The 17,997-nt window shown below is 38.7% G+C and overlaps 2 protein-coding genes across 3 annotated transcripts in view; both read left to right on the forward strand.

The window, feature by feature from the left end:
• The window catches only part of LOC127536899 (uncharacterized), a 246,878-nt gene that overhangs the window by 127,081 nt on the left and 101,800 nt on the right, over positions 1 to 17,997 (forward strand). The window lies entirely within an intron of this gene.
• Positions 2,704 to 12,578, forward strand: kcnj13 (potassium inwardly rectifying channel subfamily J member 13). 2 transcript variants are annotated; one of them, XM_051958343.1, is made up of 4 exons: positions 2,704 to 2,980; positions 3,214 to 3,458; positions 7,816 to 8,384; positions 10,575 to 12,578. In XM_051958343.1, exons 3-4 carry the CDS (start codon positions 7,862 to 7,864, stop codon positions 11,147 to 11,149), a joined length of 1,098 nt encoding a protein of 365 aa, XP_051814303.1. In that variant the 5' UTR covers positions 2,704 to 2,980; positions 3,214 to 3,458; positions 7,816 to 7,861; the 3' UTR covers positions 11,150 to 12,578. The 2 variants fall into 2 exon arrangements, with proteins under 2 accessions (XP_051814303.1, XP_022078119.1); XM_022222427.2 differs by lacking the exon at positions 3,214 to 3,458 and having other exon boundaries at positions 2,705 to 2,980.

Below are 17,997 nucleotides of genomic sequence, written 5' to 3' on the forward strand. Positions count from 1 at the left end.
TCGAATAATCAGCGTAAAGATAGAGCTGATTTTCACACTCGTCACTCAAATCATCGATGCAGACAGAGAAGAGGAGAGGGCCCAAGATTGATCCCTGGGGAACTGATGCATTGATTGGTAAAGTTCCAGATGACTGGCCAGATAAGACAACTTTGATGGATCGGTCTGTCAAATAGCTCCTTATCCAGGTTAGTATCTTGCCACACACTCCTTTTCCAATAAGTTTCGAGCAAAGGCCATTGTGCCAGACCTTGTCGAAAGCACCTTTGATGTCTAGGGCAATCTAGCACACTTCATTTCCTCTATCCAAAGAGTTAGACCACTGCTGGGTGAGGATGGTTAAAATATCAGCCATACTATGATGTGGTCTGAATCCAAACTGTCGGTCTGAGAGGAGGCCATTTCCCAGGAGGTACTTCTGAAGCTGTGAATTAACAGCTGCCTCCATAACTTTGCTGATGATGCTGAGCAGTGAGATTGGCCGGTACATGCATGGATTTGATTTTGAGTCTTTCTCATGACATGTTGACACCCATTTGCAATGCATACATGTAATTATAACATACACATACAAATTACATGTACTAACTTGAATTCAGGGAGCTCTGTAGTAGTTCATAGTTGATTAATTTAAAAATAACAACAATAATGTTGAATTTTACAGAATCAGTGCAGTGGGATTAAACATGTTAAATTTAATTGTACAATGTCATGTTTCAAGCAAAAGAACCTATACCTAAGTTATAACTTAAGTATACCTAAGTTATACCATTACACTTTTTGAAGGTAGTCACCTTTAACAACTAACATTTCAAAAAGAACAAAGCATACATAATACTACCATTGGAATGACTACTAATACTTGTATCCCAATTTAAAGTACTGAAAAGCAAAAAACGATTTTGGCATTACCCATGCCATTTTGAGTAAGAATATCTCAGTAACTACAAATATAACCCTGCTGCTTTTTTGTACAGTGATAGAAGACAGATGGAACTGTCTTGTAGAAAAATGTGGGGTCTCTGGTACCTGTCCCACACTGAGATTTTTGCCACCAAAAATAGCCAATTAAAAACCTCGTCCAACTTTAGGAGCTCATATTTTCCAAACTGAGGTACCTAGAAAGCTCCAGTTTGCTATGTTATCACACAAGTTTGTGTAGAATGGAACCCAGGGGTGTTAGAACACTTCTGTGCAGTATTTCTAGTACTTTTAAGGTCCCAAATACCACTCGTGAGTAGGTATCTCTTAATTTTTTAGTGTTTGTAGCAAGCCCCCATGGCCTGCAGAGTGTAGGGAAACACCTGAGGATGTTTGTGGGGCACTAGCTACATGCAGAGGCCTTGTTTACCAACTCACAGCTCTCTGGTATGTCTAGAGGCTGAGACATAACCACTTAAAGATGCAAAAAATGCTGGCGAGGCTTTTTATAGCCCAAATTCTGAAAATTTCAGACCCCCACAACTCAGAAACTACTTGAGCTACAGGCCTACAATTTTGCATAGAAAGTACTCTTGTGACTATCTAATGGCATGCAAATTTAGGACTAATTTGAAAATGGTGCGGCAACCACCATCTGGTGAAACCACACGGAATGACCCTGTTGCAACACACCTGGTCAACGCATAGTCTTCTTGAGCTATGATCAGATTACTATTCTATGATTAACAGCCTGCCTACCAACAGAGACAGAACATCTTTGTCTTTGTTATTTTTTTTACTTATTTATTGAAGTTAGTATTTACAAAAGTGCCAGTTATGGATATAAAGCCAGTACAGTAGAGCAAAGAGAAATCGATGCTGTCCAATTGTTCACACAAACAGCTTCTGAAACTACGAGTGTAAAATACATAAAGGAGTACAGAAGCATATAAGAGGAATCATTTCACTGATAAGTGCATTTTGTTGGAAATTGGAGGTCTGTGAGATGTAATAACTTGAGAAAAAACATACAAAAAAATATCACCCAGTGCTATTATTACTTATGGGAGTAATGACAAAAAAATGTAAAAAAAACAACAAAACTAAAACAAACAAACAAAAAAAACCACAACACTTCATAATATTTCTCATTCGATCCTGTTCAAACCAAAGGTTGGACAGATTCACAGGCCTATCAGCACTGCTGTCATGCTGCTCAAGGTTAGAAGACCAGAGTTAACATTTTGTCAAAAGTCAGACATGTTGCTCCAATGTTTGTTTGTTTTTTGTTCCCGTCAAAGAAGCTCACAGTGACTTCTTGGTTAATATGTTAACTATTATGATTTCACACTGTTGTTAATGATAGTTTAAACTGGTGCTGAGTAGAGGTAGCATATTTCCCGCATGCATAAGTTTATTTAAAATTGCAAAGACATCAGACATCAAACTTTAGGAAAATGTGTTTGAAATAATTTACAAAAACAAAGCATCTCCAGCATTACTATCAGCAATATATTTCTCCCCATAAGATATTTAATTCTATAATTTGGCAGGTAATATCAGAGAAATTACATAGAAGAAAAAATGGGTTGATGGATGTATGGAAATGCATGTATACACACACTTTACACCCATTTATCAGCAAACTTAATTTCTTACAGCAGCAGCTGCAGGACACCAACCAGAAACAAGCAGCTCTTTGAATGAGTTGTGACAAGGTGTTGTTCTTTTCCCCCCTCCCTCTGTCCTCTGTCTTCCGGGAACACTAATAGGCTCCACGCAGAGTAGTGTGACCAATTGAATCATCCTCGCCCTGGAGCTGGAAGCTGCAGATTGGAGAAGCAGAGAACACTGCGCTCAGACTTGGCTCCCATAACGACAAACTTCTCAGGAGTACCACTTTTTGCTCAAGATTTCCCTGGAATTTTAAACTGTGTTCTCCAAGGAACTCACAGCGCCCTCCCTTTGCCTCGGCCCCTTTTCCTGTGTGGCAGACCTAAGACTAGCGCATAGGTGGAAAGGTCAGAGGGCTCCTATTTTGCCTTAACTGCAGCTGTAGGTGAGTACAAACTCCAGCATATGATGCTGTGAAGAGCTGAATAACAGGACAATGAGTGTGTGATCAGCTGTGATCTGATCAGTCCTCCAGGATTCGTTAAGGAGCCTAAGTTATTTGGAAACAAGATTTGACATATCACAACAACTTTATACTTTATATGACTATATAATTCTAACAAGTGAGTAAAGAAAAGGTTTCCTGTTTTTTTTTTGTTTGTTTGTTTTTTTTATCAGGTAAAACCATTTCTGCAATCCAGAGGTGGTAAACTGACAGTGGGTAACCCACCAACAAGCATGGACACAAGGGCATCTGAAAGTCAACACAGCATACATGTTTCTTTTTATCATTACCTTGATACGAATGATTACACATCTTATGTTTTGTGTTTCAGACATGCTTGCTGTATGATAAAGTTGGAATAGAGGATGTGAACAGCTGTAAACTGAATGTTACATAAACCCCTCTGCACCCCTCCAAGGTGGCGATAAAGACACATTTATACTTTCTCTGATAACTGTTACATTAGCAGAGATTGCTTAGACATGGAAAATGGTTGGCGGTCAGGCAAAACTGTGTGAAGATGATTGCAGTTAAGACCACATATTCCAATAGCCTTGCTTTGCTATTGGAAAGCAAAATGTTGTATGTTTGGATTGTAATACATCAAATCACAGGGAGGGAACAACTATCTTATAACTTCATGGCATTGATTATTACAATGGAATTATACTTTTAATTGATGTTGTGGGTTCAAATAAACACAGTGATCACAAATATGCATAGGTGAAATTAAACAGACATAAAGAACAATTTCCCGAAGCATTACTATCAGCAAGAATTACATAGTGCAAAATTTGAGAAAATGCACTGTACTCAGACTATAATAGTTTTATGTAATTTTTACGTTAGAAAAGAAAGCCTTGAATGAAGCCTTGTTGAAACACACCGAGAAAAATAGTTTACACAACAAAATTCACACACTGCATTGACATGACATTTTAACTTCATCTTAAATGTATACAAAAAGAGCATGTACCACAGCAGGTATGTGCACATAGTTATGATCACGTCTGCTTTAACCTTAAGCTTGATGGTTAAATAATAAGCGCCCCACAGAAATTGCAAGTTGAAAATTTGCTTTTGAAGGAACACAATGACCGGCAAATTGAATGGTGTGAATCAGCAAACATTTCAACAGATCTGCAATGTTGGAATCATCTTCAAAGTTTCAGTAGAGTTCTATATAATATATCACATATAATTATAAATACAATGTGATTCTTTTGGAAAACATTTACTAAAAACAAATTTCTTTCTCTCGCCAGTCATTTTGTGTCCTAACCACAGTAGAGCACTAAATGTAAAATCCTGTCTCCAGTGCTGAATGGCTGCATTTTATATGCTCAACGCTGACTCCAGTCTCCTCCCCATTCACTTCCTAAAGTAGATAAAAAGTCGTGAAAATAATCAAGGCAGCAGTTGGAACAATATATTGAAAATGTTTTCAGCAAGTCTATTCAGTGTAATATTATAGTGTAATATCACACAATTTTAGATTAACTTATTTAAAAACAACAACAACAACTGTAAACTTACATCTTTATCAGTTTGTGGAATTTAAGCAGCTGACCATTGACGATCTGAGAAATTCTTGTACCATGAAAACGTACAGATCCCTTCATGTTTTGGATACTTTATTGCATTTGAAATTCACTTTAAATTAATAAAATTGGCTTTTTGTTTACCCATCAAACAAACTCAGAATGCTTTAATGAATAAAAATGTGTCTTTAGTATTCATTTTTAAAATTTTTTCAAATGTAATAAAAATCTAGAATTCTTTATTTTAGAAAAAAATATGTAACTCTATAATTCAAGCCCCCTTGACAGTAGTTACAGCTTTGAGCTGTCACTACAGGCTTTGCAAACCTGGATTCTGGCAGTTTATCCATTTCTTCCTCTTAACTTCAGGGAAACCCATTGGAGAATCTGTGAACTGGCATGCTTAGCTTTGAGTTTCGCCAAAACCTTGAAGCTTTATTTAAGTAAGGATCAAACTCGAACCAAGATACCCTGGTTGGGCCATCTGCTGGCACAAACAAATGAAGTTAGACAATACTGTGGTAATGGCAGAGTGTAAGCTTTGTCTCAATTCTTATATCCTGAAAACTTTGGAAAAGATTTGGCTCTGTTTAGATGTGAAAATAGCATATAACATTAGTTTATGAACATGGCTATTGCAGGACATGCAGAACAATCAAAGGCTGTGAAGAGCCCTACTGGTTTCAGCCTTCTTCTATTTCACAATTAGTGAGTCCACCATACTCCTGAAAACACTCAGAACTTTAAAATAAATATGCATTACAATTTGTATGACCTTGCATACACAGATTTCTTCCATTCCAAACTATTCTGTCTTGTTTGTATTTCTTTAAACGAATCACAGTTCACAGGAGCTTCAGTATGAGTACTAAAAATGACCAATGTTGAAAGTTTCATATTGCCCACACTTTTTAAGCAAAGGTATGCAACCTGTACATTTTTAGAGACCTCTACACACCAACTTTACTGTAAAACCAGTTTTTTTTTTCATTTTGAACAACTGGATTGAAATTAAATACTGTTGAATTATGGAACCCGAAATTACATCTTGTATTTGCCCCAAGCAAAATCTCATGCAATATTTAACATAAAATGATACCAATGCACCACGTAGTACTTTAAGTATGGACCTGTGCACCTATTAGGCATTTTGTCATATTTCACTGTGGTTACCATGGTAATGAAACGAAACAATTGCTACAAAGATTTTCGTATAAAACTAAGCATAGAATGAAGTTATCAAAAAAAATGGCTAATAGGTGCATTCTACATAGCCTATACTACCAGCATGCCAAAAATGGGAAGTTTTGGTCAAAAGCGTAAGAAGATAAATTAAGGGGCAGTTTATGTGTGTCCGAAAATCAAGTTTTGAGAAATCGGCACTTAAAGTTTATGATTGATGAGGACTCATTATATAAGCAATCAAATCAAAAAAAAATTCATCAGGAGAAAGAATACATGTTTAGGTATATGATAATCAACTTTTTTATAATTTGACTTTTTCACCCAAATCTATCATATTTGAAGGTAAAGCTCCCCCTTAAGTTAATTCAGTGATTTGTATTACATTGGGATACATCATGGATTGGAAGAACTGTATTTTGCAAAGCGGACTGCATTTACAGTATTGACTTTGCACTGTCGCACCAAGTCAATGTTTGGGCTTGACATTCTGAATGGAGTTTATGGTAAAGTGATAAATTGTCAGAATGTCGTCTATTAATTTGTCCTATTAAAAAATTTCCATCAAACCTTATGCTTAAAAGTTCATATGAAACATTAAATTGCACACTGTCCAAAACATGATTGTTTACATGTTTTTCTATAGTTATTTCTGTCCACATTTTTCCATGTTTTTTCATGCTTGCTGAAAGCAGTGTGTCTTTTGTACTGTGTATCCTAACTTGTTTATATTTCAAAACTGTATTTGATTTTTAAATAGACTAAGAATTAATCTCTTCCAAAATAACATTTTCACTATTAAACAGATTTTCTCTGGTTTTCTTAATCCGATATGACAGACTATAATCCAATACAATGTAGTGTCAGCGAGCATGTGATTCTTGTCTGACAAGATTGCTAAATATTATCAGACTGCTGTTTCCATCTACCTCATCACAAAGGCAAACTTCTAACTGAATCAATCCAAGCACTCCCTATACCTTGATCACTTTAGCTTGTGTGACGGACGTGTTAACTTCACTGATGAACGCTGAGTGTTATCTGATGTTGACTTTGCTGCCTTAATTTACTGAACTGAATAAAGACTATTGTGCAGCCATTTAAGATGCAAATTACAAATTGCACATTTTTGTGCTTTTGTAAACTAACTTGTATGTATTTAGTTTAGTTATTGTTTGTGTTTACAAAATTCAGACAAAAGGATTGAAAACAGGTACAAGTGATTAATACATAGGTCAAAAGATCATAAATGTATATCATAATTTTTGAACAAGACAAGTACAGAGCCATGCAGTGCAGTAAGTTTAAAGTTCCCTGCAGATGAAAGACGCATTCCTACTCTGCATGTCGCTGTGTTCCTCAGACAGATTCCCAGCTGGGACCTGCTCTAATCTCCTGGCAACAATATTGACATAGAAATAGAAGCTCTGGAGAGGACAAGACTCTAGCTGTCTGCCTGTCAGGAGTGCCTGCATATACATCTGGTGCAGATTTCCTCTGAACACATATGTTCTGCTTAAATTAGGGATTTTAAACAACCGGATAAAAAACGGAAGAGTTTGATGTTTGGTGAAATATGACTGTTTAGATACCTCACCCCCTGTCAAACGTTTTGAGACACTTTCTCATTCAAATAAATTAGAACCCGTCTGAAAACTTTTGACAGGGGGTGTATGTCATCTGTGTGCATTCAGGATTTGTTTGACCTAGCTTAGCAGAACGGAACTGTGAGCTTAAATCTCTCCAAAACAAAATAAGTCTAAGGCAGTACAGCAATGTTTTAAGCCAAATTGTATTGCCAGCATGGTAATATGCTCACAGAGGCAAAGCTGAAAGGCTGATATTGAGTAGGTAAAATGTTCACATATTTCCGTTAAAATTTAGCCTGCTAGCATATGAAGCTCATGAGAATGTCTTGATGGACACTCAGTCATGAACCAAAAAAAGAAAAAGAAATATTTACATATTTCCACCCATTCCACAGTTCATAAAGATTATTATTAAAACATTTCACTTAAACATCCCTGGGTGTCTTTTATCATTTCATTTTAGGATCATCCTCACCTTGACTTTCACTGATTGAGATCTGCCTGCAACCATGACAACTAAATCCAGCCAAAACAGCACTCTTCTGGGTGGCAAAGCTTCCTCCTCTCCTCTCTTGTCCTCTTCTCCTCGCCAGCGCCTGGTCACCAAAGATGGACACTGTGCCCTTCGTCCTCCTCTGTGCCCTTCAGGTTCATGGTGTGGAGCCTCAGGCAGAGCCTGGGTGCTTGCCCTGCAGGATCTATGGGGACTGTTGGTGGGTCTGCGCTGGAGATGGGTAGTTCTGGCCTTCTGTGCCTCCTTCCTGGCTCACTGGCTGTTGTTTGCCTGCCTGTGGTACTTGCTGGCCCATCTCAATGGAGACCTGGCTGTGCAGGATCATGATGCGCCCCCACAGGGTCATGTGGTCTGTGTGAAGCACATTACAAGCTTCACTGCTGCCTTTTCCTTTTCCCTGGAGACACAGCTGACCATTGGCTATGGCACCATGTTCCCCAGTGGAGACTGTCCCAGTGCCATTGCACTGCTGGCTGTGCAGATGCTGCTGGGGCTCATGCTGGAAGCTTTCATCACAGGTACAAAAACATCAAAACTCTGAGGACACAATCTCAAATCTACATTTAATTTACACATTGGAAACCCAACCTGAAGCAAAAACTGAAGCCTATTAGGATTTTATCCAAAATGGTGTTTTTCCATAACATATTTGAAAAAGTGGGGGCTGTTTGTGTATTCAAATAGTAGACATTTACATATCCACAAGAGGTGTTTAAGTAATGCGTTATAACCTAGTTCACCATAAATGTGGATTTCTCTTTCCATCAATGTCATGCTCCAACAAGTCACCTCAGGTATATTTAACCAAACTGCCCCTAACCTTATCCCCAACCATTAACTTTGAAAACACCTATCCATTTCCTGCCTAGCACTCAGAGAAACACCATTTGAAGAGGACATGCTGCCTCTCTATTACAGATTGAGAATATGACATCAAGATAGTGGGTTGTGTGTTCCCTTGAGCTTCTAATAAGGAAGAGAGATACAAATATTTTTTTAAAGTACTGTAACGGAGAAAACAGTTTAGTTTTCAGATGCTGAAAAAAATGTGACATCTGCTGTGTGACCATTGCTTGGATTTGATTCTTCAGTATAAATGATTCTTCATTTATACTGAAGAATCAAATCCAAGTCTAAGATAAAGCTGAATTATTTGAAAATTGGTATCAACACTCTGATTTTTAATACTTGTTCAGCAAACCATGAATTATATAAAAAAAAATGGGCCATTTTGAAGCCACAGCTCTGCTTATAAGTACTATGGCAGATTTTCCCTGATTTAACATTACACTTTGCACTGCACTGCATTGTCTGACAGCTTTAGTTTGTGCTGATTTCATAGATTAAGATTTTACATTAAACATATATAATATTATGAAGCACAATGCACTGCTAAATAATATACCACCTATTTTCTCATAAGACTTTTAGCCTGTGACCTTTTTCAGAAGAGGAATGTGAAATCTGCCCTTAACCATGTGTCAGTTGTGAATGAGTTGTTAATATTTTCACCTAAGCAACACAAAGAAACTTAAACCTGTTCACATGGCTTCATTTCAATATTTATTAGAGCCCCAATGCCCTATTTGTCTTTTTTTCTCCAAGTATCATCTCAGGAATTCTGCATTTTATGTAATAAGCATTTGAAAAGACTGCAGCTAAAAGAACAACAGAAAACACTTTTAGACAGTCTCTCCTTCAAGGCATTCAGGGTGTTGAGCACCCAAAAAGTTGTACAAGCCTAAACCTCTGGCTTCGAGTGAGTTTCCTGGGCCATAGTCTAGTCTTCCAACATTGATCTGATTTTAAAGCCCTGAACCTAGAGTGTGGTGGCAGGCCCCTAAGTCTAATCTTGTTGTGATGTGCACCCATTTCAGCAGTTATTGTGTTCAGTGGGCGTATATGACAGTATTTAAGTTTCAAAAGGCAACCAAAAATGTTGGATAGAGATTTTTAAAAGCAACAAAATGATAGATCATGCACATATCATGCAAATAGAGCCTTTAGTTCTGTATACACAGACAGCATAGTGCGAGCAGCACCAACAGCTCTCTATGCTGTTTGTCATGTAAATTTTGGAAACATTCACAGCAATAGACTTGAAGCATAAAAGTTAGGGCTGAACCCGAATATCCGGAATATCCGAATATTCGTTCGCTACGGCGGTATCCGGATATTATTTTTGGTGTCCGAAAATAATATACGGACACCAAAAATGGTGTCCTGGAGGCCAGAAACCACTATTTGGGCCAGCCCTAATAAAAATACACAATACTTCACACATTGTAAATGTGAGGCATTATGCCACATGTTTAGACAGATGGATTGATGAAATAAACGTAGACTTGTTCCTTCAGGTGCACGTTAACTAGGTGACTGAAAAACACAGCTAAACCACTTTCTGTGTCGACTCACTGGCAACAGCCTGCCTGTGCAAGGACTTCACTTTACCTCACCTTGACTTTGTTCTTGAATCACATCCAGTGCTGATCCAAAACTAATTCATGTTGTCCAACTGGATTTTTGGTGGAGCCACAGGCAAATGTGTTCTTGGTGTCCAAGAACATTTTTTTGGTTGCTGTTGTTGGAACCTGATTTCTTTAGTTGTGATTTACTAAAAAGCACTGAAAAGGCAAAACCTTTACAGTAGCAGAATCAAAACACCTCATTATCACATTATATTGAAGTCTCCATGTGTTAACTTTCAGGTGCATTTGTAGCCAAGATTGCCCGTCCCCAGAAGCGAGCAGGAGCAATTCAATTCAGCCCACAAGCAGTGGTTGGCCAACACCAGGGCCAGACGTGCCTCATGCTACGAGCCACAAATCTGCTGCAGCGACCTCTGGTAGATGTAAAGGTGAGTGCTGTGCTCTATGAGGAGTATGAAGGTCAGGCTCTGCACCAGACCTCTCTGGACTTCTACGTAGATCATCTGGGCCAGCAGCCATGCCCCTTCTTCATTTTCCCACTCACTTTTTACCACCCCCTGGATCGCCGGAGCCCTCTTTTCCCCGCCCTGTGTGAGGGCACATCCAACCACTTTGAGCTGGTGGTCTTCCTGTCAGCTTTGCAGGAGGGAACTGGTGACTCCTGCCAGAAGAGGACCTCCTACCTGCATCAAGAAATCCAATTTGATCGCCGCTTTGTCCCCGCCTTGGGGCTTGATCCTCGGGGGAGATACATGGTGAACACTCAGCACTTTGACACAGCCCACTCAAAGGAGCCCTTGAACAAGGACTGTGTGGTACAGATCAATGGTGATGGCAGCGACAGAATAGAATAAGGATGCAGAAGAAAAGGTTTCATGGGGACAGACATAAAGTTTCTGATGCAGACATATATTTTTGTCAGGAGGTATTTAATTGATTTAGGTAAATCTGAATTTATACTTTAAGATTTAAAATTAAACTGCATATCAGACATGCTGCAGGTTCCCTCAGCTCCTTCCTGCAAACTTCTGGAGTCCTTACTGCATCAAGCAAGGGGAACCCATCACTACTGCCATTTGTATTGGTCGGAATTCCTGACCAGTAGGAGCCTGGGAAAAAGTGAGTGGGTGGACGGTTCATATTTTTGTTGCTCTGGCCATAGGCTCTGTCCAGATAAAATACTCATCTTAATTTGTGATCTCAGAATAAGGCTCACATTACTGAAAGATACACTCAACAGCGCAAGATGAAAAGTCAAACCAAAGTTTGAATACAGAAAGCTGTTTACTGTATAACTCTCTTAAATTGAGTAAAAGTGAATTTCCACTCCCTTAAGCTTTGTTTTCATGTAAGATTTTGTAACTGAATTATATTTGAAAATATGATTCTATTGTGGTAGCACAATATCTTTTGAATTAAGTCCTGCTGCAGTTCAAGTTAGCAATTTGTGTCTCCATGGATTTAAGGATCCCATTTATGATCACACTGAAGTTTCATTAAACACATAGAAATGTGGTTGTCCTATATACAGGGTGACACAAAAAACGGGAACTTTTAACAACCCAATAAAACCAAGAGTGATGAAAGAAAACAATGATGGAATTTTCATTTTTTAAAAACCCTGGAATTACAGGGTTTCCCCCTGTAATTCCAGGGGGAAACCAATACATGATATTTTCTTCTGTACAAATGCATTCTTGAAATCTGCTGTTGAGATTCCTCATTGACCGCTGCAACATGTTTCTTAAATGGCATGTTTTAAGGTTTCAATTACTATGAATAAAATATTTTTCTTCCATCACTCTTGATTTTATTGGATTATTAAAAAGTTCCCGGTTTTTTTGTGTCACCCTGTACATCTCAATATTGGTGACTACATGTGTGCACATGCCTGTGATGTTTCCAAACACAAACATGCAGTTTTGCTATAGTTAATGTGACATTCCTGTAACCATCAAATGTAACCACCTAGTATTGCTATGATTAGAAGCATTTCTGTGGCATCAAAATTGGTAGAACTGCAGTTTTGAGGTTTTACAACAAGTTCACTAGCATTTTCTCTCTAATTTAATATTTTAATAAGGAGATAGTAAAAAATCTAATGGTTGTCTGAAGTTTCTCAAGGCCTGGTTGTCATTTTTTCCTCATCTTAATAACCTAAAGACTAAATTTCTATGCTTCATTGCTCCAAAAGTGTTTTTTTTTTCTGTCTCTGTTGCTTGTGATGCAGTGTTAACATTTTTCATTATCAGGATCCAAAAGTAATACCCATGTGTGTATTTGAAAATTTTTACGAGTATTCTGACAATAATTTGAGATGATGAAAATACAGTGATCCCACTAGAATTTGCATGGAACACACAGAGATTCTGTTTTGATGGATCCAATCTAGCTTTTTTTGTAAGGCACTTTTACCAACCACCGACTGACCCAAAGTGCTGTACATACAGTATGTACAGCACAGTATGTAAAGTGCCTTACAGAAAAAGCTGGATTGGATCCATCAAAACAGAATCTCTGTGTGTTCCATGCAAATTCTAGTGGGATCACTGTATTTTCATCATCTCAAATTATTATCAGAATACTCGTAAAAATTTTCAAATACACACATGGGTATTACTTTTGGATCCTGATAATGAAAAATGCTAATTTTTTGAGAAGGACCTGTACATATACACAAAACAAGGCAAATTAAATCAGCACTAAAAGCAAATACAATATAAAAATACACAATCGATGCACTAAAATCAAATAAAATCAGAGATACATAATAAAAGCACTAAAAACAATGAATGAATGAAAACAGTTTTCATGCTCTTCTCCAGGCATCATATCACTTTTGAATTATGAACCTGGCATGCATTCTGCCATAACAGGTTTAAATTTAAAATCTGCATATCTGAATGTTCAAGACTTCACACACAAGTGAAGAACATGCATTGCATTCAGATGAAACCACTGTGGTGCAATTGTTAGTAAGAAGACAGGCATATAGGTTCTGTAAAGTGTCTTGAGACAATCTGAACTGTAATTGGCATTATATAAATAAAATTGAATTGAATTGAATTGAATAGAAAGCTTTGGGTTTGAACATGACCACATGGGATCTTTTTGTGCAAAGCATGCATGTTGTCTCTATGCCTGTCTGGGATTTCTTTGGGTTCTCACTCCAGATAATTGGCCACTCTACATTGCCTGTGGGTGTAAATATAAGCAAGAATGGTTGCCTCTTACTCTCTCTGTGGTAGCCCTGTGAGTGACTCAGTGTCAAGTTGGATTGGCTCCAGATCCAAATTCCAAGTCAAGACAACATAGTCTATAAAGTTAGTGTGTCAGCACAGTAACGTCAGTATGCTAACATGTTCACAATGACAATGACTGAATCCAAATGTTCACTGTGTGGATTTAGACTGAATTCCCTTGGATTCAGATCAAGTCTGTGTGGGCTTGTGAGGTGATGCACTATGAGCAGTGGCGGCTGGTAGTGAAATTTGTTGGGTGGGCTAACAAATGCATAATACCGATTAAATGGTTAACACAGCTGCAAAAGCAACATCACCTATGATACACACAGTTACATCAATTACAGGTACACTATACTTTTTTAGTGCTCTACATCAACACTCTCTCTAACTCACTCACACACACACACACACCACTACAAAACGTGTTCCAACTGCAATGACTGCCCACAGATAGCCTGCTGCAACTGTCTTATTACAACTGTTTGGCGACATGTAGTGCAAAACACGCCTTCAGCACAACAGATGACCTCAGCAAAAACAAGGTGTCACAGTCCTTTAACAGGTCAACATGGGCCTATCTTATTTGAAAAGAAGCTCACATCGACGGCCGATGTGATCCCAGTCTCTTAACTTCCAGCTTTTCCTCCAAAGACATTGAGGAAAATGGACATGAAAGCAAATAATCCACCTCGTTCATGCTAGCACCCGCCATAGCTTAACCTTTTCTCACTGCGTCAAAGGCCTGTGGGCTGACTGAAGTTAGCCCAAATGATCAGTAAATCACGGGGGCGGGACATGACACCTGTCAATCACTTACAAGAACGAAATGAATGAACGCGGACTGTATCTGTTGGGGCTGTAAAAAATTAAGCCCATTTAGAGATATCTATGTTTTTCTTTTGACTGATTGGTGCTGTTGCTACCTTTGTTTTCACCTAAACTTAAAACAATCTGTTGTAAGTTATTTAAAAAATAATTTTCTCATCTTTTTTGTGTTGGCCTGGGAGGGCTTAGCCCTGTAAGCCCATTTATACCAGCCGTCCCTGACGATAAGACTAGACTTAACAGTGAGAGAATGGAAAAGACAAATAAGAGAAGATAGTTGTTGATATGAAGACCGAATCTTCACCTTTAATTAGCTAAACATGTGAAATGAATAGATTTGAAGTCAGACAAGGCAAACAAGACAACTGTGTTGACCATGGTCACAATTTTAGTGTTGTGTTAGCAAGTTAACATATACTAATGAGCACTACACAGAAAAAAAGTACATATTTCACACTTCACAGAAGGCGATATGAAGTGGAGTCTCACTACTGTATGGCTGAATGTAGAATTAGTAGGTATGGCAGTTATGAAAGGATTATAAGAGTCAGTAAAGAAAGGGACAGCCTGCAGTGATTCTATAGTCCTCTCTGTAAAAGGACATTCATGTTGCTGATCAATAATTTCCTCTACCATTGTTTAAGAACTAGCAACAGAGCAGAAGGATGTCACTGGAGACTACCAAGATTAGCAAACAATCACAATCAGATTGTTGTAATGTCATTGCCACTAGAAAAAAAGCTGCTACAGTTATTTGTTGGAAGTCTTTTGCAACAAAGACATCTCTGTCTTAAAGTAATCTAACATTAGACTGACATGTATGGCATGTTTCTTGTTAGTGACTGATAGAATTATACTGACTGCTGATTATTTTGTATGTTGATACCATTATTTTGAAAAATCATTGCCTAAATCATTATGCACAGCCAAAATTAATGTTTTACATTCAACTGTTCCAATAATAAATGTCTCTAGATTTAGCAAAGAAAGCTATAATAGGAAGAATAGAAAATGTGAGTTTGTATTTGGAGTATGATCCCTTTAAAGTTTGTTGATATAATGAGAATCACTATGTTACCTATGTGGTTTTAAAGAAATCCTGTAGCACTGTAAGACATAAGTGAGGAAATGTTCCACAAAATGTGATTGCGAAGAATGAGATCTCAATGTATCTCGCATGCTTCAGTGTCTTTGTACAGTGTACATTACATTAAATAAATATTTTCTAAACAAAGAACATACAACAGTTTTTTTATTTAGATTCTATATCATTCTTTCAATGGTGACTACACATCTGGATCACATAGAGGACATATGTCAGGCATTTGGGCAATCCTGTTTCTCATCAGTGATTGCTAATCAGTGCTGCTCTCTGCTGGTACAAGGCTGTGCTACATGTCTGTCTTCTCACAAAATGTGTGTTAGAACTGTTCTTTAAAGTTTTAAACACAACTGTATAATTTCATAAATATGTGAAATATACATTTATGATGTGCTAGCTTCATTCTTTTCAAACTTTTACCCTGTCCTTTCAGTATCCACTTTTAATCACTAAAAAATCAACACAAAGCCTGTTAGAGATCCTCATTGGTTCACCTGCATGAAACTAGAGACTTTCATAGATCAAGTCCCTGTATAATACATGATGTGCGAATCTTAATGGTGCTAATGAAGCTATTAACTGAAATTGTCTAACAAACACAAAAAAATAAAAATAAACAGCTAAAAAAAATGGTTAATGACTAAGGTCCAAGAACCCAACTTGTTCAGTTAGTGTGCAGTTTGACTCTTGCCAATGAACTAACAAACCTTTTCTGCCTCACTAGTTAATTTGGAAGATTAAAAAAATCCCCACTCTACTGTAACTAGACGAGCCCTCAGTAGATGGCAGAACCACACCCATGCATGATATTCTGTATCAATTTTGATCATCCTACGTATATCCCTTCCTATACAAATGATGCAATATGCAAGAAATGTGTTAAGTGACCCCTGTGACCTTGACCTTGATCTGCTGACCTCTAACTCCACAACTAAGCAGGGGACCTTAGACCGATCTTCAGTGTCAAGTTTGATTGTCCTGACTTCCGCAGTTGCAGAGATATCTGAACGGACATACACACACACACACACACATACATACTTACCCAGCCAGCCAGTTACCGAAGCGAATGCAGTAACCCCACTGACGTACACGTCAGGCATGGTTAACTAGTGAACATTTTGGCCATTGCTAGTTACCGAGTGATTCTTTTTAATCTCGCGATTAAACTACTAAGGTCAAGCAGACTCTAACTAGTTTAACGCTGACATTAAAATGACATTTGACCCTCACTACGTTCGCTTCCAAAATAAAACAGATCTTAAATCTGCCAGTGTACTGGATTGCAGCTTGTAAGTTCCACCAGTAGATAAATGTTCTGCACTTAAATAGCAGCTTTTTACCATTTAGGTACTCAAAGTACTTTACAGAGTATCTTATTCACCCTTTCACTCACACACTGACACAACAATGGCAACAGAGCTGCCCTGCTGAGAGCATGGGAGGCTGCCTTCAAGTCAAGAAATCAGCGGGCCTACAAAGAGGCATGGCAGTCGCTGCAGAAAGGCATCAAAGCAGCCAAGCGCAAGTACAAACAGTGCATTGAGGAACACTTTGTCAGGAACAACACTCGGAACATGTGGCAAGGGGTCAAGAGATTCACCGGCTATAAGGATGATCATCCTTAAAGCTAGTGAATTTCTTGACCCCAATGTCAGGCAATGTCAGATTCCACAGACAGCACCCTACCGGACACTCTGAACCAGCTCTTCGCTCGTTTTGACCAACACAATGGTCAGGCCCACACCCCCATCCAGCTGCAGCAGCATCGGGACTGAGTTACCCTGAGTAGAGTCAACACGAGGAAAGCACCTGGTCCAGACGGTGTCACAGGAAGAGTGCTCAAGTCATGTGATCAACAGCTGGCACAGGTTTTCACCACCATCTTTAACCTCTCGTTGCTACAGTCTACAGTCCCCACCTGCCTGAAGACAGCCACCATTGTCCCTGTGCCCAAGAAGAACACAGTGAGCTGCCTGAATGACCACCGCTCTGTTGCTCTAACCCCCATCATAACCAAATGCTTTGAACGACTCATATCTTCCCATATTCCACATCAGTTTGCATACAGGGCAAACAGATCAACGGAAGACGCCATCATCACATCTCTCCACACAGCCCTCACACACCTGGAAGGGAGTAACACCTATGTGAGGATGCTGTTTGTGGATTTCAGCTCCGCCTTCAACACAGTTCTCCCTCATAAACTGGTTATGAAGTTGAGCAACCTTTGGCTCGGCAGCTCACTGTGCTCCTGGATACTGGACCTCCTCAGCAACAGACCTCAAAACGTCAGGATCAGAGACCACATCTCCTCCACTCTCATCCTGAACACTGGTACTCCACAGGGCTGTGTCCTCAGCCCCTCCTCTACTCTCTGTTCACACACAACTGCTCTCCTGTTCACTCCAGCAACACCATCATCAAGTTCTCTGATGGCACCACCATTATAGGACTGATCAGAGACAACGATGAATCAGCCTACAGGGAGGAGGTCCAGCATCTGTGGCGATGGTGTCATCACAACAAC

The sequence above is a fragment of the Acanthochromis polyacanthus genome, chromosome 13, assembly GCF_021347895.1.
Source record: "Acanthochromis polyacanthus isolate Apoly-LR-REF ecotype Palm Island chromosome 13, KAUST_Apoly_ChrSc, whole genome shotgun sequence".
NCBI classification, from domain to species: Eukaryota; Metazoa; Chordata; class Actinopteri; family Pomacentridae; genus Acanthochromis; species Acanthochromis polyacanthus.

Coding starts and splice junctions, on each gene's coding strand:
- kcnj13 (XM_051958343.1), top strand. CDS start 7,862: ATGACAACTAAATCCAGCCAAAACAGCACTCTTCTGGGTGGCAAAGCT. Junction 8,385..10,574: donor GCTGGAAGCTTTCATCACAG/GTACAAAAACAT, acceptor GTTAACTTTCAG/GTGCATTTGTAGCCAAGATT.